Below are 26,135 nucleotides of genomic sequence, written 5' to 3'. Positions count from 1 at the left end.
GGTCTATGTTAATTAATGTGATCTATAAATATAATAGCATTTGCTTATGTAAAGCATTCCAGTATATTAATTCACTGAATGTTGTGAACTCTGCCTCCCTATAAGGGCTAGCTTTCAGTTGCTAGGATCTGGAGAAATAGCATTGTCCTTGCATGGGAAAGGCGGGAGAAGAGGCACTGTTGGACTATCTTAACAATGACTCATATGAAAGGGAAGCCCTGAAGAATCATCAAGTCCGTTCTTGAACTTCAAGCCAGAAACAGAGCTGTGGTCTCAACTAAACTCCCTCTTCACTGCTTTTCAAAAATGAAGTATGAGAAGATGTATGAGACGTTAGCCTCACCTACAGTGCTCTGTGTCTTTGTTTCTTAACACTGAAAGGAAAAGCTAGGTAGGAGGATATTATTAGCTGCTTAACATACTTATCTAAAAAGCTTGTTGGGGGAGAAACATTGTGAAAAGACCTCTTCTGAAAGCAGAGTTATTTTTTATGCAGTAGTGAGAGCTGGGGTTGGGATTGCTCTCCTTTCAAGAGCCATAGCATGCTGTCTTCAGAAGTGTACTGTAATTTCCTCAGGCATTTTATAAGGCTGTTTTTTAAAAAGTAAAGTGTTGAAGTAAGCCCTTACTTCAGGGGCTTTTTTGTCAATAAATTATTGCTTGCACATCCAGCTATATTTTCCAGAAGTGAAAGTCAGTATTAAATGTGTATCCAAGACACTCAGTCACACAGTTATTAAAAAAGAAGAAGATGCCAGCTATATTTTACAGGTTCAGCCTTCTTAAATTCAAGATTTCCTTGTAGCAGTGAGTCCAGTACTTCCTTTGGCTGCTGTAAACTCCTCTTCGCACAGAAAGAGTTGTGGTTGGGACCGTCTTTTGATTTATCTTGCTTTTTAAATTTGGGTTAGCATTCAATAAAGAGAGTTTGAGAAGCAGTAATAAGTTCCTTTTTCGGGAGAAATCTTCAGCGTCTTCAGAGTTAACATTAACTATACTGGCCAAGGTGTGTGTGTGGCATGAGCTCAAAGGAATGTTGACTACATTCTTCCTGAAGTCTGTGACGTGTGTTTAAAGAAATGGCAGGATTCATAATTAATCACTAAAATAATTTGGTAAGATGCTTTGTCAAATGTATAAACTGTAGTTTGCTTGTAGGTGACCCTGTCAATCCAATTTACAGAATCATAGTTGAGAAAAATGGCAGACATCGTTTCAAAAGCCATCTCAGGGATGCCTGAGGGATGCCTTTTGAGAATCAAGCTTCGTATGATGGCCAAGGCCTATATAGGGCTAACCTGTGTGGTATCTGTGAGCATACATGCAGCTGCAGAGTTCTTCCCTGGCACCCAATAAATCTCCTTCCTGCTTAGACTTCCAAGAAGCATTCTATTGTAGCCAATATAATTGGTTTGAGTGTACAATTGGTGTGTGCAGTGCCCAGGACAGTTAATCCAGTTTGCAGATGTGCCAGCAGACCCCCCAAAAAGGCTGGAGATCCCTGGCTTTATAACATCCCAGTTTAAGCACTTCCATGTTTGTTCAGGGTATCTTCAAGATGATCTGACACAATCATTGTGCACACCATAAAACACGTGATAAGCTTGGCATTGCTTGGCTCACCTTTTGTTGCACGCAATGTGATGGGTAAAGGATGGTTCATCACAGTGGTAGAACACATTGCACTAATCAAGTGACGTCTATAATCACATGCACAATTATATTAATTTGCCCCCAGGATCGAATCATAAGTTTCTCGCAAACAGACATTTTGTTAAATAATGTTTTATTTGGAAGAAGCACCAATTGCAATTCTTCCTTGCTCTTCCATATGAGTTTTTGATGGGATATGAGTTAATTTTGTTGTTTTTTTCTTAATTTTTTGGGGGGGATAGGAATGCTGCCGGGGGAAAGATCTATATTGAGAATCATATTTCTGGTAGTTTCCCATAGAGAATATGTTTCTACATTTGCTTTTAGCAAGCAGCATAGCCTGCTTTATATTTTCTGGAAGCGTTTGTATTTAATCCCATGAGTTTTCATAGAAAAGCAGGGTAGTTAGGTGCAGGAAGGTTGCCACTTCTACATTATATTCCCAGAACGTGGAAGGCTTTAATGCATCTTTTAATGTACAGAATAAGAAGTCGTCACTGAGTTTGGGCAGTTTAGACTATTCACATAGCACTGTAGTTTAGCTGAATTATATCACTTGCATTTTTAAAAGAATTGTCCAGGGCGATCAGGAGAATCTTCAGGAAAAAGATTACTAGAAGTGGGGCAGGGATTGGTCCTGAAACAGACACGTCCCTCAGATACTTGAAGGGCCTTTGGATGTGAGCTCTGCTTCTGTAGACATTTCATTTTGCACTGCAGCATTTGAAGGCTCAAGGTTTGGCGTCTGTTCCGATGAGATGAGACGTGGAGACTAGTGAGCAGACTTTTGGCTGAACTCCATTTGGTAAAAGATCTTACATTCTCCAAGATCTTTCCATTGGTCTTTCCATTGCCAGCAGCAGTCGCAGTTTGAGGGGCAAGTGGCCAGAAAAGGGTCAAGTTTCAGATTGGTAGTCAAGCTGCAGTTCACGTAATAAACTTAAGTGGGAGAATATCCCTCGGTCACATGCCTTCTGCATAATATTGTTTTCTGCGGCTGCCTATCTCTCAGAGTCCACCACACCCATTTCACTTGCTTGCTGCATCCATTTCTCTGTCTGCTCATTTGCAAGGCACTTGGAAAGCCTCTGCCATCGAGAGGGGCTGGAAACATGAGAATTGTACAGTTTGGAGCACAAGAGTTAATGGAAAGGTCACTTGTCCCTATTGCTGGTTTTATAAAGGGGTCCCTGGCCACTTACCAGAAAGAGATATCTTTAGCAGGGAGTTTAATCAGATGATGGAACCATTGCAGTGCGGAATCCTTTCACGAGCACACAGTAGCTGTGACGTCGCTGGTAGGAAATACATTTCAGATTTTCCTAACGCTGCAGCACAGGAAAAGGCAAAGATAGTAAGGGATGCATGCCATCCACGTAAGACGGTATCACTGTTACTGAGTCTTGCCATACAGTATTTCGATGAGGGCTATTAAGGTCAATATGTCCCTTAGATACTTGTGTACAGTTTCAAGCGGTTTGTTCCACATAAGCATACTTAGAATCACAGCCTTGCAGCATAACCTTACGCATGGTTACTCAGAAATAAACCGCACTGGATTTAGTGGAGCTTACTCCCAAGTATGTTTAGGATTAGAGGCATAGTTTACACCACACATTTGAAGCACTTTAAATAGACATGACTTCCCCCAACGAATACTGGGGAGTGTTGTTTGTTAAGGGTGCTGAAAGTTGTTCATACAACCACAAATCCCCTTCTCCCACATTCCAAGAGTGGTTTGTTGGGAGCCACCCAGAGTGGCTGGGGGCAACCCAGTCAGATGGGTGGCATGCAAATAATAAGATTATCATCATCATCATCATCATTATTTAACAATCCGTCCTTCTTCACTGGGAATTCTGGAAATTGTCGCTTTAGGAGGGGAGTATGGGTCTCCTAACAACTCTCAGCACCCTTAAACTGCAGCTCCTTGAATTATTTGGGGGAAGTCATGGCGGTTTAGCTTCACAACCTCCCTGTGGGGTTAGTTGTGCTGAACCTGGATCTCCTCAGGTCTGCTCCCCAAGCCCCGCCTCCCAGGCCACCACGGATTGGCTGAATTTGAACAGAGGGTCTGGTGGTGCCCACAATGCTCCGTGGTGGCCAGGGAGGCGAGCCAATGGTCACAAAACAACGTGGTGAGGCTCTGTGGGCTTTTGAGGTGCTGTGGTGGAAACGGGTAAGCGGCCATTACTAAATAGGGTGTGTGCGCCCACACACACAATCCATTATTGGCATTTCAAACCCCAGAGTTCTGCTGGAATACTACCAGAGTTGAACCCCAAACAAATGGTGGACCATTAATGGGGTGAAACTGGGAGTATCCCCAAATCCCCCCCCAAAAAAAATACCCTGAGTCTCTTACACTCACACTCCTACACTCCTGGCAGATGTTCAGAGCCACCTCAGCCCAATTTTGCTCTGGCAGGGGTAGGAAACATGGTGCCCTGCAAATTGTATTGGACTCCAGCTCACATCAGACCCAGCTGGCATAGCCAATGGTTAGGAATAATGGGAGCTGTAGTCCAATGGGAAGTATGGGGTGTTGGGGAGGGGTAGTATCATTGGTGGGGGACACATCATGCTCCTTCTGGGGTAGTTTGTTCACCTTTGTTCCCTACCCTGCACTCAGCTCTCACCTGTGACTCATAGAAGCAGGCAAGAAGAGAGATTACTTACGCCAGATCCATATTGAAACATCCTATACTCCTCTGTAAACTGTAGGTACCACCTTGCACTTTCAGTGAATTATAGAGTTAGAAGGGACCTTGAGGGTCATCTTATTCAATCCACTGCAATACAGGAATCTCAACTAAAGCATCCATGGACAGAGGGCCATCCAACATCTGCTTAAAAACCTCCTCAAAAGGAGAGTTCACCACCTTCTGAGGGAATCCGTTCCACTGCTGAACAGCTGTTGCCATCAGAAAGTTCTTTCTGATGTTTAACTGGAGTCTCCTTTCTTGTAACTGGAATCCATTGGTTCGAGTCCTCCCCTCCAGAGCAGGAGAAAACAAGCTTGCTCCATCCTCCATGTGACAGCACTTTCGATATTTGAAGATAGCTATCATAGCTCCTCTCAATCTCCTCTTTTCCGGGATAAACACAGCAAATTCCCTTAACCATTCCTCATAAGCCTTGGGTTCCAGACTCTTGATCATCTTGGTTGCCTTCCTCTGTTGCCCCTGCTGAAATTCATTTTGTTAGTTTGGACCCAGTTGTCCAATCTGTTAAAGTCATCTTGAATCCCAAGGGCCATCTAGTCAACCCCTCAACAGTTCCTCATAAGACTTGGTATACAGACCCTTGATCATTAGGGTATTGACCAATAATCTCAGTTTGAAGTTTGAACATGTGGTTAAAGTATTAGATCAACAGCAGCAGAATTCAAACCCCAAAATTTAATAAGAGAAATATAATTAAGCAAAACGAATTATTTAATTTGATATTTTTACTTTGTTTTCTGTAGCAAATATTCACAAAGCTTCTTAAAAAGCCCCCACAAAAAACATAAATAGCTATTCCTAATAGTTGAAAGAAAATAAAGCTTTAAGCTACACTTTGTTGTTGGAAAAACTGCACACAAATATTAAATCAAATCAAGATGCACAATAGCAGCAAGGTAAAACACGTTAAGCACTTGAAGAGGCAACAAATCGCTAAGCATCAAAATCTTGCTTAAATAAATGTGTTTGAGTTCCTACCTGTACACTGGAAGGGTAGGAGCTTGACAAATCTCCTAAAGGAGGAGTTTCCACAATTTCTGGCACTACTGTAGAAAGCCCCTGGTCACATACAGATTAATTAATAATTTGGAAGCTATACATACAGATTAATTAATAATTTGGTACTATAAATTCATCACTACTCAGCAACATTGCAGGCAATTATTTTATCTAAATCTTTGAAAAATAAAGGCAGGCTGTGTTGTCTTGAAATTAGGACCTAAAAGTGCTATGTTCATTTAGCAACTACTTGATGGTTTGTCTTGATGGGAATGAGTAGGCTTCAGGTGGATGCAATCTCCTCTCCTCTTTCAGTGTTGCTGCCTTGGCTTCTAATTTCAGGTAATCACATTACATTGAAACCTTAATCTTTAACCTTAACTATGGTTTGTTGAAACAAGATAGTTTAATAATCCATGCTTGATGTTTCATGTTTTAACAAACCATAGTTAATGTGATTGTACTAAGAATGGGATAAGGGTTTTGGTAAGACTATGCACACTAATTATGTTCATGTTAACTGAAGCACAACCCATTGCATTCATATTAAATATATTATTTCATCTTAATTGAAGCATAATCCATGGCACTCATTCATTAAGGATTTAGCCTGTTTCCTCTGAAACCTCTTTTCCCACAGACTCTAATAAATGAGAAAAATGCTAAGTAAAATTAGCAACAATATCTCAATAGAAATAACTGAAGTGGTGAGATATACAAAATATATTTTTGCTCTTGCTGCTGCTGTGTTAGAACAAGCCCACAATGCCTTTTTTATGTGGAAATCTTCTAGATGGGTGTGGTGGGGAAGCCGTTTCTGTGACTCATGCTGCAGGGAATTCCCTAATGGTTTTGGAATATTTTTACTTTTTGACTTCTGCAGAGTTTCCTTTTTAACTCCGTAGAGAGCAGTTGATACAGAGCGAGTTACAAAGGCCCATTCAGCACTCAGCCGTTCCGTTTCAGAACCCCACTTATATTTTTAGGAATTCAAAACCAGCCTATATAGTAATGCGGTAGGTGTGCAGAATTGGCCACCACTGTTATCAATCTCCAAATGCCAGAGTTTCTGACTGAAGCTCTTGCCTTCATGCAAGAGAACTAATTTACCTCAATCCTCCTGTGGAAACTTCCCTATCTGTTATGCCACAAGGAAACATGGCAAGGGTTTGGCGGTGGTGTTTTAAAATTGTAAACAGTTCTCATTGTTTGGATATGGCCACCTAGTCTCCTCACGCGCAAAAAATAATAATCGTGTTTCTTCATAACGGCGTGCTGTTCTTTAGAACATGCACAAGGGCACATTCGAAAGAGTTAATTGTGGTTATTTTTGGTATTGCGCCAACACAAAACCAGCCACAGACATGTTTTAGAAACACAAGTCCTGTTAACCCTTTCACATGTGTGCTGAAAAGAAAGCACACACACTAAAACGTGGGGACTTTGACAAAGAAGTGAATGTGTGAACGCACACCTCATCTGCATTGTTTTCTTTAGTGCCTTTTATTGAAAGCCCATTAACGTGAAGGTGGAAGCCTCAAATTATATCAGTGGCCTTTGCTTCTGCTGGGATTTCCCTCCCACTCCCCTTTCAGCTGTATAAACAGGAAAGCTTGACTGCTGTTTAGTGAGTCTGTTTCCCTTAAAGAAAAAAAGAGAGAGGGGAACCAATGATAGGTTTCACAGTGTCAGCAACAATCCCACAATGGATATAATCTTAGAATTCGTCTGTTTGCAAACAATTCAAGAATTTTGCATTCAGAGGCAAGCTATGAACTATTTCAGTTGTCTATGTGTGTCTTTTAAAATTCAGTTTTGAAAATGCTGTTTAAGCCTTTGGGCAAAAAGTTAAACTGTAAAAGAAAGAAAGAAAGAAATCAAAACAAATTTAATGCCAGGTTTTTAAAGGGTCAGATATTAGATTAATTGCTCCAGTACAGAAAGTAACAACACCTCACTGAAGAAACATTATGTGTTCCAAAAAAAGATTTCTGGGGATAGATGAGAGGAGCATATATGAGTGGTTTGCTAGGTTTCCGTCTCCCTTTCTTTTACACACACACTATCAACAACAACAACAACAACAACAACACAGCCCATTTGGAGAGAATCACTTGAGTGAGTTAAACTTTAAAGGGAATGCCTGAAATGTGTCTGTTTCAGCTTTATGTTATGTCTGTAATTTGAATTATTTGCATTTTGGAAAGGTATAAATTGCTCTGGTGTACTTTTGTTGGACTTCGGCCAGGCAGGGAGTTGCCTTCGGCTGTGAGTCAGCCAGGCTGATGCAGATGTGGCAGCCTTACAATGGAAACTTTTGTGGTGTATCACTCCTCACTCCTCCGGCACATTCTGACTGGAGACGGCATCTAGCATACTTGGGTAGGATACTTGGCAAATGTTGTACTGACATAAGACCTTTTTCTCCAGTATAAGCAAGTCTTTTAGCATTTTGAGACCCCTAAAATTTATTCCATCCATTCCCAACTTTTCCCCCCCTTAAAAAAACAAAACAAAATTAGCTGATCCAGATAAACCTACAAAACATGTTTACTGTAAGAAGTTGACGTAGTGCTCTAAGGTTTCTCTCCTGGAGTTGATCCCAGTCCGTGGGTGTAGAGATTTCCCTCTTGGTTCACCAGACGTAACATGAGGAATTGCCTGCTTTTTTCTCTCTCTTTAATTCTTTGCTTTTTTAATTCTTTGCTTTTTGGTCTCTGCTTCATAACAGTTTCTCCTCCTTATGTTTTTGTTAAATGAAATGTCACTAACTCTTATTGCGTCATCTGTTCCCCTCAACTTTTCTGCAGCAGCTAAAGTCTGGACATTCTCAAGAGAATTTTGTACTGGAGCAACACTAACTCTTGCTATTTCTCAGATAGTCAAAGGACTCGATACAACCCCTTCCTTTAACGTAACACCTAAAAAACTTTCATGAACAGACACACATTTGTAATCAGCCTAAAAGGGGAAAAAGAAAAAGTAATATACAGCAATGGCACTGTAAAAAATAATTGAAAGATTTGATGAGTTGGCAGGAACTGTAAAACAGAATCCCAATTCAAGTAATTAATCTTTCAGAATAGATTGAACATAGAAAAAGCCTGAAGCTCTGGTAATTCATTTACAAAGCTGAAAGGACTACAAACTCTTAACCAGCTCAGACGGTTCTAGGTATAGCATTTTCATTCTATCCTATTTTCAGCTCTGATAAAACAATGAGTGGGATCTAGTCTGTGCCCTTTGCCCTTAATAGACTTCTCATGTCCAGTTTCTCCTTTTCTTTCCTATGCCCACAACAGTTCTAGGACACAGGTTATCTAGAGAGAGAGAGGGATAATCACGACTGGCCCAAAGTTACCTAGAAAGCTTTATGGCTGGATAAGAATTTGAAGCCAACTCTCCTAAGTCCAACACTGTAGCCTTGGGATGGGGAAACCAAAGGCACTCCAGATGTTGTTGGATTGTAACTCCCATTGGCTCCAGCCACCATGGCCCATCAGAATCATAGAGTTGGAAGAGATCCCAAGGGTCATCTAGTCCAATCCCCTGCAATGCAGGAATCTCAACATGTGGTCCCCCACTCAATTTGAAACCATACCAGATCCTGCTTAGCTTTGCAAATGTGCTAGCACTTTTATTGCTTCAGTTTGTCTTTCCTGTACATCCTGCGAAATGTTTGCTAGGATCATCTTGGAAGGCTGATTGCATTGGAGAATCAAAAACTACAAAAGAAGCAACGTGCCTGTTTCAACTTCATCCTCTCTGTGCGATATTAAATTAAGGCTGTCTCAAAAAGGGAGGTCCCCTTTTCATTTCTGACACCTGTGAATAGATAACGGTGTAGAATTAGACAACTTCTTTTCTTGTTCTTGTTTTTTAGATGGTCATCACGTGTGGGAAATGGAAGCCAAAACTGACAAAGAGTTGTGTAAGCCAGTAAGTATCTCCCCTTTGAGAAACATCATGTCTCTCTCTCGTGTGTGTGTGTGTGTGTGTGTGTGCATGTTCATCACTCAGCTAGCATAATATCAGTACAATGTGCACACACTGTATGTTTGTGTATGGATGTGGGAGAGACACTCTGAGTGACTGTTATGGATAGATGAGAAATTTGAGTCAATATGCATTTAAAGCCAAATCTAACAAATTTACACTTTCTGAAACAATATGCAAAGCAGAACTCAGCAATCCATTTGAAATCTGCAGTTATCTTAATTTTGTGATGTGTAGGAGTCGACATGATCAATGTGTATACAATTATGGATAGCATGGAGAAAATGGATAGAGAAATTTTTTTCTGGTAATCCAGCAAAGCAGAATGTTGGAAGATTCAGGGCAGATGAAACATAGTACTTATACGACAGATAGTTATGGAATTCACTCCCACCAAAAGTGGTTAGAGACACCAACTTGGGTGGCTTTGAAAGAGAATGAGACAAATTCATGGAGGATAAGGCTGCCAAAGGCAACTAGCTAAGATGGGTATGTTCTGCTTCCACAATTGGAGGCTGTATGCTTCTGAATACCATGTGCTGGAAGCCACAGGAGGAGACAGTGGTGTTGCATAAGGTTGGCCACTGTGAAAACAGGATGCTAGACTAGAAAGGCCACCAGCCTGATCCAGCAGGCACTTCTTATGTTCTTAAGTATATACAGCAATAAATAAATACACACATGTTCACATCAGGTGCATTTTGTACTGAAATGCATGACTGCAAAAACAAACCAAAAACCCTCTCATTGAGTTGCTCAGATTACCCATGGCACAGGACACTGTAAGAAAATTCAAATGTGTAGGAAATACTCTTGCAAAGCTCTGGAGGCATATCCTTAAAGTTTTGCATGAATGTGAATAGCTTCATGGACCTTCTGTATAAGCCATTGTTTCATCTTTTCAAAACAAAACTTTTATTTTAAACATTTTCTTTTAGACTTCATTGGTGATTGAGATTCCACCGTTCCGCAATCAGAGAATTACAAGTCCCGTCCAAGTTAATTTCTATGTCTGCAATGGAAAGAGAAAGAGAAGCCAGTACCAGCTTTTCACCTACCTTCCTGCTAATGGTAACAACATATTTCTAGCTTCAAGTTGCAGAGAATAAGTATTGCATTATTTAAAAAAAATATGCAAGACAAAATGCTTATAATAACTGTGCAGCACTCTTTCAAATAGTAAACGGATGATATGTCAATGTGTGGAATAATCTGGGGTGGGCAGGGGAATGTCTTGTGCAAAAAAAATAAATCATTTTGTTGCTTCAGTAGACCTCTCTGTAGGACTTAATTTTGGTGCAAACTAATACCAGGAGGACAACAAAAATTCCTCTAGCTCATTGAAATGTCTGTCCTTCTCACAATCCACTACCACTGTGAACTACTTGAGTAACATCAAGTGTAGAGAATAGATCAGTGTTTCCCAAACTTGGGTCTCCAGCTGTTTTTGGACTACACCTCCCATCAACCCTAGCTAGCAGGACCCATGGTCAGGGATGATGGGAACTGTAGTCCAAAAAAATGCTGGAGACCCAAATTTGGGAAGCAATGGAATAGATGCTACTCGTAGAACCTGGAGCTAAGAAGAAAATAGATTATATAGACATTGTACCTCCACAGTCATTTCCCCTGCTCATCAGGCCTAAATAGAAATAGAGAAGTCAGCCTTGGCAAAGAACAAAAACACCTGTTTGTTATTGCACCCCTGAATGTAACAAAATTATGCAAGTAGCTTCATGGACCATATTTATAAGCCATTGTTTCATCAACTGATTCACTCACCTTTTAAAAACAAAACATTATTTTAAACATTTTCTTTTAGACTTCATTGGTAAGAATAAAGCAGGCTGTTTTAAAGAGGAGACAGACTACCCATTGTGTGTGCATATGTGTCATGTTTTTGCAGAGAAATTATTTTGCTTACTGAACAAATAAATACTATGGATTTCATGAGGGGAGAAGACATTTTGTGCTGAAACATCTGTAGCAAAACCTGAAATTCTTCAAACAAAATTACCTGCAGTTTTAATTTCACCTCATTCTACTTCAAAGGGAGTCCTGGTTTTTAACATCACATCGAAAGGAACAGCGTCCTGTACCTTTCCGTGGTGTAAGAGGTATACTATTGTAAATATGGTAAATCCATATTTCAGAATCAAAAGGCTATAATCCTTAAACCTACATACACATACACACATACAATTCCTGAGAGAAAGACATTCCCACAGAAGTCATTGGGGCTGCTCCAGAGGAAGTGGCTTGAGGGCTGGAGCCAAAATATACTCAAGGAAAAGAGAATGTGAAAATAGCAACCATAATCATATACAGCAGTGCCCTGCTAACTGTGGGGCGCCTTTGTGATGGTTGAACGGGACCCAAATATTATTTGATATACGTATTTGTCTGTGAAGGTTGCGGATCATTGTGGTGAAAATAAAAAGTGTATTAACTGCGGTTGATTTAGGCAGCAGATTTCTAGTGATCCGTTTTAATCCTGCTGAGGTAATGTGACTTCCAATATATACAATGGACCATGGATCTGCAAGATAAGAGTTCATGTCCCACTTCAGCCTTCAGATCATGGATGATATTATGCAAGTTCCTATCTCTCAACCTCGTTTTTCCAACTGCAAAATAGGAAAAGCAACTTATCTAGCAAGCATTGTTCTGAGTGGGATAAACAAAGCCTGTGTGAGCCATTTTACAACAAAGGGCTGTTTCCCACCTGCCCAAACTCTGTCTTGTCAAGGGTACCCAAGGCCTGATCCTGACACAATGGGGAGGAGAGAAAAAGGAGGATAGTTTTTTCTTCACCATCTGCCCATATCATGCAGGCCATTCCTTTGTGCTCCATAGCACAAAGATCTATGATGTTGGCAGAGTGTAGATTAAGGGTACAACAGGCCTCATTCTCTGAGTCTTCTTGCTTGCGTCACCATGGCAGCAGGGTCTTTGATGAAGGGCTGTGTGGTCTAAACATGGCAGAAGCCTGTATCCTCCCATGATTGTTTAAGCATCAGTCCCAAGGACTGTATAGTGGGGAGGTGTGGGCATTTCTACTACCTCGCCACGCTCTGCTGTTGACCCAATGGAGCCCAGTCCTTCTGGGCTGAACTGAGTGAAGGCAAGTGAGCTCTAGCACCATGTACTGGAAAAGCAAAGCAAACGGCGCTACCCCCCATGATGCTTGGCGTTTGCCACCCATCATATTGACAGGAGCTTTACTACTAATAGCAATGAGTAATTTTAGATCATACTCTCTTAAAATCCACCAATGTGAAACTGAATTGGTTCCTAATTTTTTATAGTACTTTCAGTAACCAACATCTGTTTTAAAACTTAAATTTAAGGCCAAGTGAAACCATTCACTCTGCTTTAAAACCCATGCCAATGGTATGAGTGTCAGTTAAAAGACTGCCAAATATATTTTTCCAGATAACAATGCTTCTTTCTTTTTCAGTTGCTTGTAATCCCTTCTGGCAGTGTCCATTTTTATTAAATACTGAGGGCCTGGCTCAATCCATTTGATATTCTAATCTCAGTGTCACAGCACTCTCTAATTTCCTATCAATGCCCTCTCAGCGGTGGTTTTATGGCTTAAAACTTTTGTGACAGGAAGCAAGGACAATGAACTAAAAACTCAGAAAGTTTATGAAAATACTTTATTGAATAAATAAAGTTAGCATTATTAGACCTGAAAAATCACCAAAAATGTCTGAGGAGCTGGACAAAGTGGTCAACTCTCTATCTTTCAACTGAGCAGGATGCTGCCAAGTTGTGATGGGCCTACTTAAAGCTGGATCTTGCAACCATTTTTTCCTCATATGCAAACAGTATCAACCATGACAGACTCATGAAGAGAATCATAAAATGCTATTCAAAATAAACAGCCATGGCTGGGCCAATTCTCAGGTTGTGGCATCCTAACTTTTCTAAATGTGATCCCAGCTGTCCACAATGCTGAGAATAGGTATCAGGCCACTCTGTTTACATGGCGGCAAAAAGCCATTTTAAATGGAAGAGTGTTGCTTCGTATCATTTACTAAGGGCTCAGTACTCTCTATTGCTGCACTATACAGTACCTATAGGGACAGGATCGGGGAGGAACTAGCAGATAGTGACTCGTCAAAGGCAACCATGTGAGTTCATGGCTGAGTTGAGATTTTAGCCAGAAACCTTCACCCTCTTAACCACTATGCCATTCAGAATTGCTGACGTATGCATGCAACCACACAGCTGTCCATATCATGACATGGACTGGGTCTGCACTGGGCCAATTCCTACTGGGTGCAATTCAAATAGTGGTTATTGACCACTTCTGCTAGCGTTGGGCTCTGTTGCCTGTTCAGTATCTATAATTATTCATTGACTATTTACAGTGATAGTTTTCTAGTGGTATTTAAGAGCCACGCTGCTTTTTTCTTTTTTCTTTTTTGCATCCTCCACCCACTGTTAGCTCACTTTCTAAACTGAAATATTAAGCTATTTTTACTAGGTGAAAGTAGTAAAACCAAGATGCAATATATTACAGCTTCCTTTATTGTGACACAGATCTGTGTTTTTATTGCTGCTCTCCTGAGATGTTTCTGCTTTAAACTTTCATGCTCAGTTGAGCAAACTCTTTAACCTTGCTGGGTTAGCAGAGCTGTCGGATGGCAAAGAGGGGAAAGGGCCCGAGTCTTACAAATGTCATAAATATTTCTTGATATCAAAGATGACTAAAATATACCCATATGTTATTTCATCAATATCGACAACAACAACAATTGTATTATTTGTACCCCGCCCATCTGATTGGGTTGCCCCAGCCACTCTGGGAGCTTCCAACCTATTCAAAAACATAATAAAACATTACACATTAAAAAGCTTCTCTATACAGGGCTGCTTTCAGATGTCTTCTAAATGCAATTTCTGGAATGTAGTTAAACAATTCATAGTTAATGGACAATAGAAATATTTTAGCTTTGTAGCTAGACTCGTAACTCTATGCAAATCCTGGCATATATTCTACTAGATTCCACTGTACAAGTGGAGATGTAGAGAAATCATATACACAGTTTGAACAATGCATGTTGCAGAAATTTAAAATGGAAGAAAGATGTTATGAAAATAATAATGTATATGCAATTGGAAAGTTCAGGAACCTGTTAGAGATTCCAGATCCTGTTCATGGATCCTCTTGTCAGCATTTCTATTGCTCTGTCTTTTAAATGTAAAACCTTAACCTAATGTGCATCCTGAATCATATAAGCCATAGAACAAACCCTTGCTACAAACAGCAGTGTTAGCTCTCCACTCTTATCATGGGACTAAACAACATGAACCACACAATTATGGGCTTTTTCACCTGCCCAGCCTCTAATATGATATATGCCATCATCTGCCAACGATGCAATCTGCCAACCATTTACGCAAACGAGACAGATCAGTTTCTATGCCAAAGGATAAATGGACAGAAATCTGATATTAAAAATGAGAGAACTCAGAGAACTCTTCAGCTGTGGGGGAGAATTTCAATTTCCCCAGCACATTATGTAGTGGAACAAAGTGTCCAACCTGAGAAGAGAGTTCCGGAATTTGGGAACCATGACTTAGAAGGCTCTCTCCATAGCCCCTTCCCCTCCTACCTTACACTGGAAAACAAGGGTCACAAAGCAGGACCTCAAGTGACGACTGCAGCATGGAGAGGTTCATATGAGAGAAGGCTATCTTTCAAATACCTTGCACCTCAACTATGCAGGCACCAACATTTCATATTGTGTCTAGAAACCAGATGGAAGTCCATGCGAGATGTTGAATGCAGATGTAATATGATCAAAGAGGCAGGTCTGGGTTAATCTATCTGACATGTTCTGGACTAGCTACAGCTTCCAAAAGTGTTTCAGAGGCAGCCCCATATAAAGCATATTATAACTTGGTAGCTATAAGCAGCAATATTTTCTTTCCCCAGTTTGCAGCTGGCATACAAACTCAAATGGATTAAAAGCACTCCTGGCTGTAGATGCCACCTGGACACCCAGGAGCAGAGCTGGACCAGGAAGCCAAAATCAGCAAACACAGTCCTTAGGGGGAAATGTAGTCTTATCCAGAGCAGCCCAAATATCAAACTCCAACTGCATTGGCAGTATCACAAAGCCCAACTTATTTGTTATGTGATACCATGTAGTTGTCACAGTCACACCATGATTCCCGGATTGGCTGAAATCGAACACTTTCAACTTTTTTTTAAAAAAAGCGCCAAAGCAGCAGCAAATTTGGGAAACAATTGTTATGAATGCATGAAAAGGTTGACCCCTGCCCTCCATTGCAACTTTCATATTAAGAATCAAACATGTAAAAATTCTGACATAGCACTAGTCACTATACAGTTGTTGTTGGTTAAATCAGATCATGCCATTAGTTTTTTCTAAAAGCAACAGAAGCTTGTTGACAAGTTAGTCTACAAACTGCAGTGGTGAGAACAGGGTAGCTCTTGTTGGGATATATTGCTGGCAATCCTGTCAATTTTATCATATATTTTCAGTTATGTAGTTAATCCGCAGTGGTGGAAATGTTAGTGGATTATTGGCTTGTAACACTGATTAAAGGGTTAAAAACAATAGTAAAGTAGTTGGGGTTGTGTCCAGCTGAATCCTACAGCAGGCCCACTGAAATAACTGGATTTGCTTTAGTCATGACTAATTTAAGTTCATTGATTTCAGTGCATCAACTCTTAAGTATAAGGGACGTGGGTGGCGCTGTGGGTTAAACCACAGAGCCTCAGACTTGCCAATCAGAAGGTTGGCAGTTCAAATCTCCGTGACGGGGTGAGCGCCTGTTGCTCGGTCCCTGCTCCTGCCAACCTAGCAGTTTGAAAGCACGTCAGAGTGCAAGTAGATAAATAGGTACCGCTCCAGCGGGAAGGTAAACAGTGTTTCCGTGCGCTGCTCTGGTTCGCCAGGAGCGGCTTAGTCATGCTGGCCACATGACCTGGAAGCTGTACGCTGGCTCCCTTGGCCAATAAAGCAAGATGAGCGTCGCAACCCCAGAGTCAGCCACGACTGGACCTAATGGTCAGGGGTCCCTTTACCTTTACCTTTACTCTTAAGTATAACTTAATTGGATACCTTCCTACATTTTGCTGCAGATGGAGAGTACATGTGTTATCCAGTGGTTTTAGCACTGATCTTGACAACCTGCTAAAGAACCCTGAATGTTCCACAGTGTGGCTTCATGAATAAAACTGCATAGTTGAAATTGGAGGGTAGTCTGACATTTCTTTTTGACTCAAGATTTTAACTACTTGAACCAAATCTCCCTAATGGATTTATGCCACTGTCTCTAACAATGGAGGATTTATGGGATTTGCTTGACAGCATTCCAGAGATTGCGCTTACCATATCACTTCACAGATACCCTGTGGATGCATTGGAATCCTCTTTAATAACAGTATTTATTGGTTTAGCATTTGTAGCCTCTTCTGGCATTCACATTCATTTTGTATTTTTTACTGTTTTTCAGCATATGCACACATCCACACATGCATTTGTGGTAATCTTTTGCTTATTTTGGATCAGGCAGTAAATTGCATGCTGGATCACAGGACAGCATACAGTTCGTCCTAAGCATATAATCAGAACTAGTTAGTCTCAACAGCTGTATGGCAAGCATGGATTCAGCAGACAAAGAATTTTCTGGCATAGAGATGCAGTAATGGGAATAGCTTCACCTGCTGAAGTCCCATTTATCGTGCAGCTGTTAAAGGCATAGGAGCCCCCTCCCAGCAAAAAAGCTTGCTAACTGGAATATCCTTGTTTTCTGGATCTTAATCAGATTCATCCCTTCCACTTCCACTTCCACTCTTTTCTTTATAACACTCACCCAATGGAAACTAATATCGGGTTCCCTAAAATATAATGGGCAGTTGCTTTTCTGTGCTTCATTCAGCCTTGGCTCCATCCCATCCCAGTGTTCTCAAACCAATAAAACTTGCATTTGGTAAACCATGAAGAAGTGGTCAAAGCAACACATTGTGTTTTTGTTGCTGTGGGGGAGGGGGCTGTAATGTGTTTCTTGTGTCCAAGAATCTTCTTTAGAAGTAAAGACAAATTTGGACTCAGTTTACCTCTTTCAGAATTGCATGCTTAATGTATTATGATAGAAAGTGCATGTTCTAGCATCATTAGTTCCACATAAGCAAATTGGAGGCCCCAGGGTTTTCCTCTGGAAGAACTTGAATGCCCATGGTTTGACAGTGTCCTGTCTCTTTTGGTGTTTGTTGAACAGCCAAACATTTTAACGGCAATTGTAAAGCACTGAATAACTGAATTATTTGGAAATAGAAGAGAATTGTAACATCGCTGAGTAATTTGAATTACTTGGAAATATAATTATACTTAATATTGAGCTTTTAGTAGAATAACCCAACAGGATAACACTTTGTGTAGATGTGAGCCATAGAAGTACATACGTCAGAGCCAATAAATTCTCGTTATGCATTTGCGTGGCTCTTTATAGGAAGACCAGAAAATCTGCTGTGACATCTTACGTCTCAACTAACTGGTTTACTGCAGCATGCACAACTGATTATGTTGCCTAAAACAGCTCTGATTACAATAATCTAACTAGGCTTTAATACAACACAGAAGCTTTGGTTGTTGTTTAACAGCAGTCACCCAATTACCATATTTTTTGCTCTATAAGATGGACTTTTTCCCTCCTAAAAAGTAAGGGGAAATGTGTGTGCGTCTTATGGAGCGAATGCAGGCTGCGCAGCTATCGCTGAAGCCAGAACAGCAAGAGGGATTGCTGCGCAGCTGTTCTGGCTTCTGGGATTAAGAATTTTTTTTTCTTGTTTTCCTCCTCCAAGAACTAGGAGCATCTTATGGTCGGGTGCAACTTATAGAGCAAAAAATACGGTAATTAGAAGAATGGCAGCTGAATGCCTTGTATTTTGTAGTATGTGCCATATTTCTTACTTATTATAATAGCTACAAACCAAAATAGATAAATGTTAGAAACTCTGGATTCTAATCTATCACAGCAAACTGACCTTTGCAAATTCATTTAAAAACACACACACAACCAACCATACTTCTGCTCCCTCAGCAAGGTTTTTGTGAAGGTCTGATGTGTTAATATCTTACTCATTCAGAGCCTTCACTTCAGTTTATAAAACTGAAATGACCCTTACCACATTTGTGTCCACACAGGAGCTCATTGTGTTTATCCAACTGCTGTGATGTCATCATTTGGAGACGTCATTGATTTATAGCTAGCATTGCTGCAGAAATTAGGTTCTAATGTAATTTTGGCTGGTGCTATGTCTAAAGGTGGATGAATCTGATAATTTTGGTTTTACTCGGTTTCCTGATCACCACATTTCTGCATCTGTTTGCTTCTTTAAAAAAAAAATGCCATCACAAAATTATCTGCACTTTGGTGCAAAGTTTTCCTAAAATGAACATTTTTGTATGCATCATTTTAATAAGCCCTTCAGCCTTCTCTCCCCAGCATTTTTAGAAACTGTGACTTCTACTTGATTAGCAAGTACAGCCACAAGGTGTGGTGGTGGGAGGAGCTGTTGCCTCACTGAGCAAGTAGAAGGTAGCCTGTTTTTGCATAGTAGAATGTAGAGAAGGGCTTTAAAGGATTGTTTCTATATTTCTGAATCAAGTAAGCCGTGATCTGGATGCTCCTTGCATACCATGTATATATTGGTGTGCTCTTCTGTGAGCTATAAAAATGATATGTAGACCCTGTTCCACTGTATTTGCTTTAAAAAAGAAAAGTCAGATTCTAGCTTGTTCAAGAAAAAAGCTGTATGATTAAATGCATCATTTTTCATAAGCATGCCGTTCTTCCTGAAGTTTTGTTTTGGTGAACTCTGGAAGCCCCTTTTCTGAATCCCCATGCTTGAATTTACCCATTGTGCAGACATCTATCAAATGGGCCATCAGTAGCAGTAGACATGTGGTAGTACATCCAAGTTAAAAAATTTCCTTTGATTACTACAAATCCATAGAGCCCTTGGGTCCAGAGCTTCTACTGCAGCGCAGCTATTTGCAAATAGATTTTTATAGCACATTAGAGCTGGAGGAGAGTCCAAAGAAAATAGTCTTTTTCAATATTAGAACCAGCTGTGACTTTCTTGTGCGGATGACTCATTCATATTTTTTATGGGGTGGGAGAACCAGGCAAAGGACACACAGAGTCTTATTCAAGACGTTGTTTGTTTTTGCAAAGGGTATCCTAGCCACAAGCCAACTTGATCATACCAATGTGCAACTCCGTGTTTATTTAAAGCACTTTCTTTTTCTTTCAACAGTTCCAGTTATAAAAACAGAACCCACTGACGACTATGAGCCTGCTCAAACCTGTGGACCAAGGAACCAAGGATTAAGCCCTCTCTCCAAGCCATACTACAGCCAGCAGATCATGATGCCTCCTGATCCTGGCTCGTGCCTTGTGACTGGCTTCACTTCCTGTCAGCAGAGAAATGCTGTGATGTCATCGTCTCCCAGCTCAAGTCCTAAGCTGCATGATCTTTCCTCTCCTGCTTACAAGTGCATCACCAACCCAGGCCACAGCCACCTAGGACTTCAGCAGACGGTTGGAGGTGTCCCCGCCATACAGGAAGTGCCAAGGTCTATAGTTGTGCATCCAAGCTCTCCAGATCAGTCATCTCACATCATGCTGCAGCCGCAGGTGAGTCAACATCTGAGCAGTAGCTGTTCCCTTGGTTACCAACAAACACTCTATCCCAACAGTCCCTCCTCTCCAGTTCCATCTGTAACCCAAGAGCCAACCTATTTGCAGTCCTGCAGTCCAACTCGCTCATCCGTAATGGGTCAGCAGCAACTGCCGAATGTTCAAAGAAATGAATCTCCAGCAAATCAGCCACTGCCGTTGCCCGAGTTGCATGAGGACAGTAATCATAATTTGGCCCCTATTCCTGTAACGATCAAGCGAGAACGCGAGGAATTGGACCAGTTATACCTGGACGATGGTAAGTCTCCTGCAGATGTAGAGGTTTATGTTCAGCCATTTTGATGTGCCATTGAGTTCTTTTAACCTCCTGAAACGTTCTGATGGGGGAAGCTGCCCGTTAACAGCTTTGTGGAGTGTTGCCTAATTTTGCTCGAGTGACAACTAGATGGGAAAGATTCCTTTAATGTCATCAGCAATAATGAAAGCACATAATCTAAACGTTTAAATGCTGTTAGTCATTGCCGAAGTATCCACATGTCCAACAGCTACATTGCAATAATCTTAACCATATGGTCTTGGCTTATATCGATGCCAGTGGCTTGCAGAATGGCACTGAGAGCTGATTTGGAATTGATCCATTGCCTGTCATATCCTGCAGGTTGAAATGCGCAAGCCTGCTATCTGGAATTAAGTGATAAAACTGCTCTGTTTCAGCTAAGAAAAGTCCAAATTATAAATCAAATCGTGACTTTCACTCTTCGACATCTGAAGTTCAGGCGACTTCACCAGTCACATCTCCAGTTTCCTTACTTTCTGTTGTAAATGTGTAGCTGGCTAATACACACACTGCACGCACCACTGCAGTGTTAAAATGCTACAATGAGTTTGTCAAACTCCAAGAGATTTATTCCTTCAGAGCGATAAAGGGCAAAATCTGGAATTTTATTAACTCACTGAATTGTGATGTGGTGTTTACAGCCCTGGTAGTTCATATGAACTTGTGCCTTATTTACTGTATTTTTTGCTCCATAAGACACACTTTTTTCCTCCTAAAATGTAAGGGGAAATGTCTGTGCATCTTATGGAGTGAATGCACTGGACGGCAGCAGGATCCCTCAGCTGCTGCTGCAGTCCCAAGCTGAGGGATGCCTCTGCCGCCGGAGCTATGGCTCCCGTCCGTCGCTCGCTGTAAAGCAAGCAAAGTGAGAGCTGCTTACATGGCTTCTGTCCTGCTTTGCGCGGCTCTCGTTTTGCTTGCTTTATAGCAAGCTGGGAGGAGGGGCAGACGAGAGCCATGGCTCCCGTCTGTCCCTCCTCCTGCCTTGCTCCTCCCAGCTTGCTGTAAAGCAAGCAAAGTAAGAGCCACGTAGAGCGTGTCAGCAAGGCAAGAGGAGGCCCACTTCAGTGACACAAAACATGATATAAATGCACCATGGTATAAAAAGACCTTTGAACAGATCCCGATTTTAAAGTAATTGTTCCACTTAAATTATGAATATGATTGTCTTGTGGGGCAAAGCAATAACTTTTTTAAAAATGAAGTACTTTATTAATTCTCCTCCTGAATTCTGATTAAAAGTCTGAATTTTTAAGCTTGAGCAATATTATGTTATCTGGTTGTGTAGCAACCTGTTCAGATATGTTACAGATCTGAGGGGGCGGAAATCCAAAAGTAATTGACTCAATCAAAAATATTCTATGACTAATACCAAACTTCTCCACCACTGGAATTAATATGGCACTCATGTGGACAATGCAAATTTTAATCATGCAATTAATGTCATCAAAAGGAAAAATCCTAAGGAAACCCTTGGTTTTGCATGTTTTTATATCAAGGTATCTGAGGATTACCTTACAATTTTCAATGCATTCCTTCCTTCAAAAACAAAATTCTCCTTTGCTAATTTTATTTTCAAATGGTGATGTTAAAAGCAGGAAAATGGCACTCTTTCTGGAATCTTCCACCAGAAGGTTGGCTCTCTTTTTTTAGATGGCGTTTAATCAAATTATCAAATTGCACCAAACTGAGACACTTTTAGATATGTGAAAATTATGCACATCCATATAGAATCCACACCACCTGTCTTCTGTAAGATATTTCTAAAATGGCTCAAAGTTTGTAGGACATTTCTCAATCAGGAAGAGTATTCCCTGTGGTTGACTTACAACCACACTTGCACTTGAAGCTGGCAGCTCTTTGGCCACTAGCAGAATGTCATCTTTCAATAAAATTTGTGCCTTGCAAAGTATGTGCAAACTCTCTAACTGTTCCTAATTTGCAAAGTCAAATTGGTCATTTTCAGTATCAAAGGAAGGTCATTTCCTACAGCAAATGCCATTCAATTGTGAAGTTATTTCCTACCATTAAAAACATCAAAGAAATTAATGGGGGTTATCAAGAAATGTTATCTTTGTGAGTGACAGTCAGCACCAACAGGAAGAAACTCCTGGAAAGTAACCGATGGTCCAGCTTTTTCTATGCTAAAAGATATTATTAGTCAGTGTTTCATTGAATGCACTGATAACAAATAATGTTTTGAAGGAAAAAACCAGCAAGCAAGTTACAATAGCTTTTCAAACCAGAGGCATTTATGTTCTAAACTTTTTTTTTTAAAGGATATTAACTTTTAACTAATGTTGGCTTATTTCCATCTAAACTTTGGATGAACAACTCATAGGTTTGCCTAAAAGACAGCCTATGAATTCAGAAAATAAATAAATAACTCAGATTATTCTGTGTGAGCTGCAATTAAATCAGGAAACCTTGAATAAGCCATAGATTCGCATCATGTCCGAACCAGGAGTTGAATCCAACAGACTTGCACAACAGAACTTCTCCTCCTCCTCCCCACTGTGTGCCCCCTACAAACACCCCGAATCTGCTTCAGCACACAGATGAAGGAGGGGAAGTTATGTCATGTGAGCAGAGATTTTTCTCCTCATGCAGTTACTTCACTGGACACAACCCCTAGAAATCATGGTTATACTTTAGATCAAGCCAGTGTATTTTAAAAAAATGGTTTGAAGTTGGTGTAATATCTTGGCTTGTTTGGGAGCTGGTAACCAACTCATGCCCAAATGGGCATCTCTGGTTTAGTCAAGACTTCCTGGTTTAAACATTTCACACAGCAGAGTAAGAACTAAAGAGGTTGCATGTTTATGCGAAAGGTTCATACACACCATGGTGTAACTAAGCCAAGGTATGATCATTTGAATGATATCTCTGATTCTTAATGGGAAACAATTTCCCATAATGTTAAACAAAACCATTAAAAGGGTTGCCTAAAATGTGAAGCCAATGGAAGTTGCTTCTAAGAATGTGTGCTGAAAATCATTGGTTTAAGCACTGTTGATCATCTCCCCACAATATTCCTTTACCCGAGGAACATTAATTTAATTATCTAAGGGATTTATGATTGGCTTTCTGAGATGTCCTCCACAAAGCAGCTTACAACATGTTTACAATATAAATCCAACTCATAAAGCTCATTTAAAATATGCAACCGACAACAATAATAAAGTGAAAACCAGCAAAGAGACAATAATAAAGTTTGGCCACCATCCAATAAGCAACCACTATTTATGACCCTGCATTAAAAGCTATAGAGAAGAAATGTGTCTCCAAGGCCTGCTTCAAAGAGGTAGGGTCTGACTGATGTAATTAGGAAATAAATTCCATAATTGCATGGTCACTGCTGAGAAGGCCCTGTTACAATAGCCCATTGGTCTGATTCCCATCAAGGACAAAAGGAATTAACTTTCCCGCCCACAGCACCTCAGTACAAACTGTCATATTTGTCTCTGAAGTCAGAGTTACCTGAAACAAATTTGGGCAATGGAATCTGGGAACTAAAATGCTTGTTGCTGTTTTTTTCATTGCACTACGTATCCCCCCCCCCTTCTTTATAATTGAAGGCTTGCTTGGATGGTCTTATCTGTAAGAGGGATGGGGAACCTATGGGCCTCCTTTGTGGTTCAACTCCAGCTCCCAATGGCCCCAACATTAAGAACAATGGGCAGGGATAATGGGAGTTGTCATCCAACATCAAATGGAGAGCCACAGATTCTCCGCCCATTAGGTTGTCTCTGTCTGTCTGTCTGGGTGGGTGGGTGGGTGTAGAGAAAGAGAGAGGGAGATGCTAAACCAAGAGGTGCCTGGATTTTGGATATATGGCTGGCAGCAGGCATCAAAAGCACCTCATCCACTTCCCTGCCCCAATGCCATTCAGCTTCTGCCCCTTGTAATTGTCTCTGTGCAGCTGTGAGTTTTATAGCACTTTGCCCATGAATGCATACATTTCAATGGCTTTCTTAAAAAAATAAAAGATAAATTGGGAGTATTAAACTCTCGCATAAGTATGTAAAAAAAGGTAAAACCACAGGCAAAGTGTTATTGAAAGCTGCAGCCTAACCAGCCGTTTTAAAGGTGTCTCTTAAAAATAACTTTTGCAGTAAAAGCTGTAACTTATGGAGGTAATATGAGCTATTGCTAATGTCCTTCCCATGAATTGCTTACTCTGTCGAACTGTTAGATGTCTGACGTGTCCATATTTCTCCTATGCAGCATATATTAAATTCTGTTGCCTCTACACCATATGTTCGGGAAGGGCGGGGGTGTTATATGTATTTCAAATTTATATATAAATTTGAAATGCACATGATTTGGTCATATAGTTTATTTGAACAGGAACTATACCAGACAGAATTATTCTTGCGTTGAAATGTATCCTTTTTCATGCACCTCAGCTTTGTGATTAAAGTGATTGGCTCTCGAGGCATTAAGTTTAGTCTGCTGCTGCCACAATTATGCCTTTTAAAAACTTCTGAGTGTGCTCACTGATTTCCAGTAGTCCAGATGTCATTAGAACAACATGCAGGTACTCTGCGAAGCCCAGTAATACTGTCAACACACCAGAGTGGATTTCAAGCTCCCCATAATGCCCTCCCTCTCCTCTCTTCCCCTCCCTCTCTTCCTCTCTCTTGGCCTAGTCTAGCAGCTCTGGAGGGGAAAACAAAAGGCTTTCCTCGTGGAAAGTTTTAGTAAATCTGGCTGAGCGCCTGGGTTGAGGACCCCTCCTCATTTATAATGATGATTGAAAGCGTACATACTACTATGTTGAAACATGCTGGGTCGCTAACATTGGAGATGAAGGTTAGACGCGATGGGTAGGAGAGGAAAACATAGAACTCAAATAATTCATCAGGGTCAAACCTTTAATGTATCTAAATGTCTACATTTGAGTGGTGGACCATTAAATGAAACCACAATGGGTCAGGTCACAATATTAAGATTTCCTTTTTTGCTTCAGCTACCGGCTTTGTGAAGGTTCTCCATGTCTCTCTCCCTCTCTCCCCTACACCTTGAGGTGTCCCCAAGGTGGTGAAGGTACTTCCAATCTCTCAGTTCTCTTGGGTCTCCCTTGTGGGGGGGGGGTATGGTGCTATATCAATGGTATTCCAATTTTCATTAAATTTTATGGTCATATGTTATATAACATGTTTTGTATATTCATTTGGTTTAGCTGGTCAGAATATAATTTGCCCATCTCCATCCCATCCAGAGAGATGAACCAGAGTTTTAACTGGAGAGAGAGAGAGAGAGAGCAGCAGGAGGAGTTTTTCACAATGTTATACAGAAAGAAGTTACATAAATTGATAGCATTCAATATGGGGAGCAAAGGAGCATCTAAGATAATGCCAAGGATTTGTACCTGCTCAGTAGACTGGATAATGAGTGTCGATGGATAGAGGAAGCACCTGAGAAGAAGACTTAGAAATAAAAGGTGAATATGCTAAGTTAGAAAAGGCTCTCTTTGACATCAACTCTAAGGCAATGGTTTACAAACTACGGCCTGCAAAGTTCCACAATGTGAAGACTTTTGGCGATGGACAAACTGGTCCTAAGTGCTGCTTGTCTGCCATTAGTAATTGTCTCTTGCAATGTGTAACTTCAGGAGGATGCTGGGGCAGGTGTTCTTATGGGATAAGGGCTAAGTTCAGCACACCACACATGGTAATATGTTAGTAGAGAAAGATAGGAACAAGTGTGCTGTGACTTGCAGCCCTGTAGAA

General features: G+C 40.7%; 1 protein-coding gene across 4 annotated transcripts in view; it reads left to right on the top strand.

The window, feature by feature from the left end:
• Positions 1-26,135, top strand: part of NFATC1 (nuclear factor of activated T cells 1) — a 131,696-nt gene that overhangs the window by 75,822 nt on the left and 29,739 nt on the right. For 2 of the 4 annotated variants that reach the window (XM_083624183.1, XM_083624182.1), the window contains exons 7-9: positions 9,262-9,317; positions 10,313-10,445; positions 19,681-20,060. In XM_083624183.1, the coding sequence (XP_083480309.1) occupies positions 9,262-9,317; positions 10,313-10,445; positions 19,681-20,060 (569 nt within the window). Of the gene's footprint in view, positions 1-9,261; positions 9,318-10,312; positions 10,446-19,680; positions 20,362-26,135 lie in introns of all 4 variants that reach the window. The other 2 variants (XM_083624181.1, XM_083624180.1) reach the window with 1 other exon arrangement.

This window comes from Podarcis filfolensis, assembly GCF_964270895.1.
Source record: "Podarcis filfolensis genome assembly, chromosome: 7".
Classification (NCBI taxonomy): Eukaryota; Metazoa; Chordata; class Lepidosauria; order Squamata; family Lacertidae; genus Podarcis; species Podarcis filfolensis.
The sequence above is the reverse complement of the archived record's forward strand: the minus strand, read 5'-3'. Positions and strand labels throughout refer to the sequence as shown.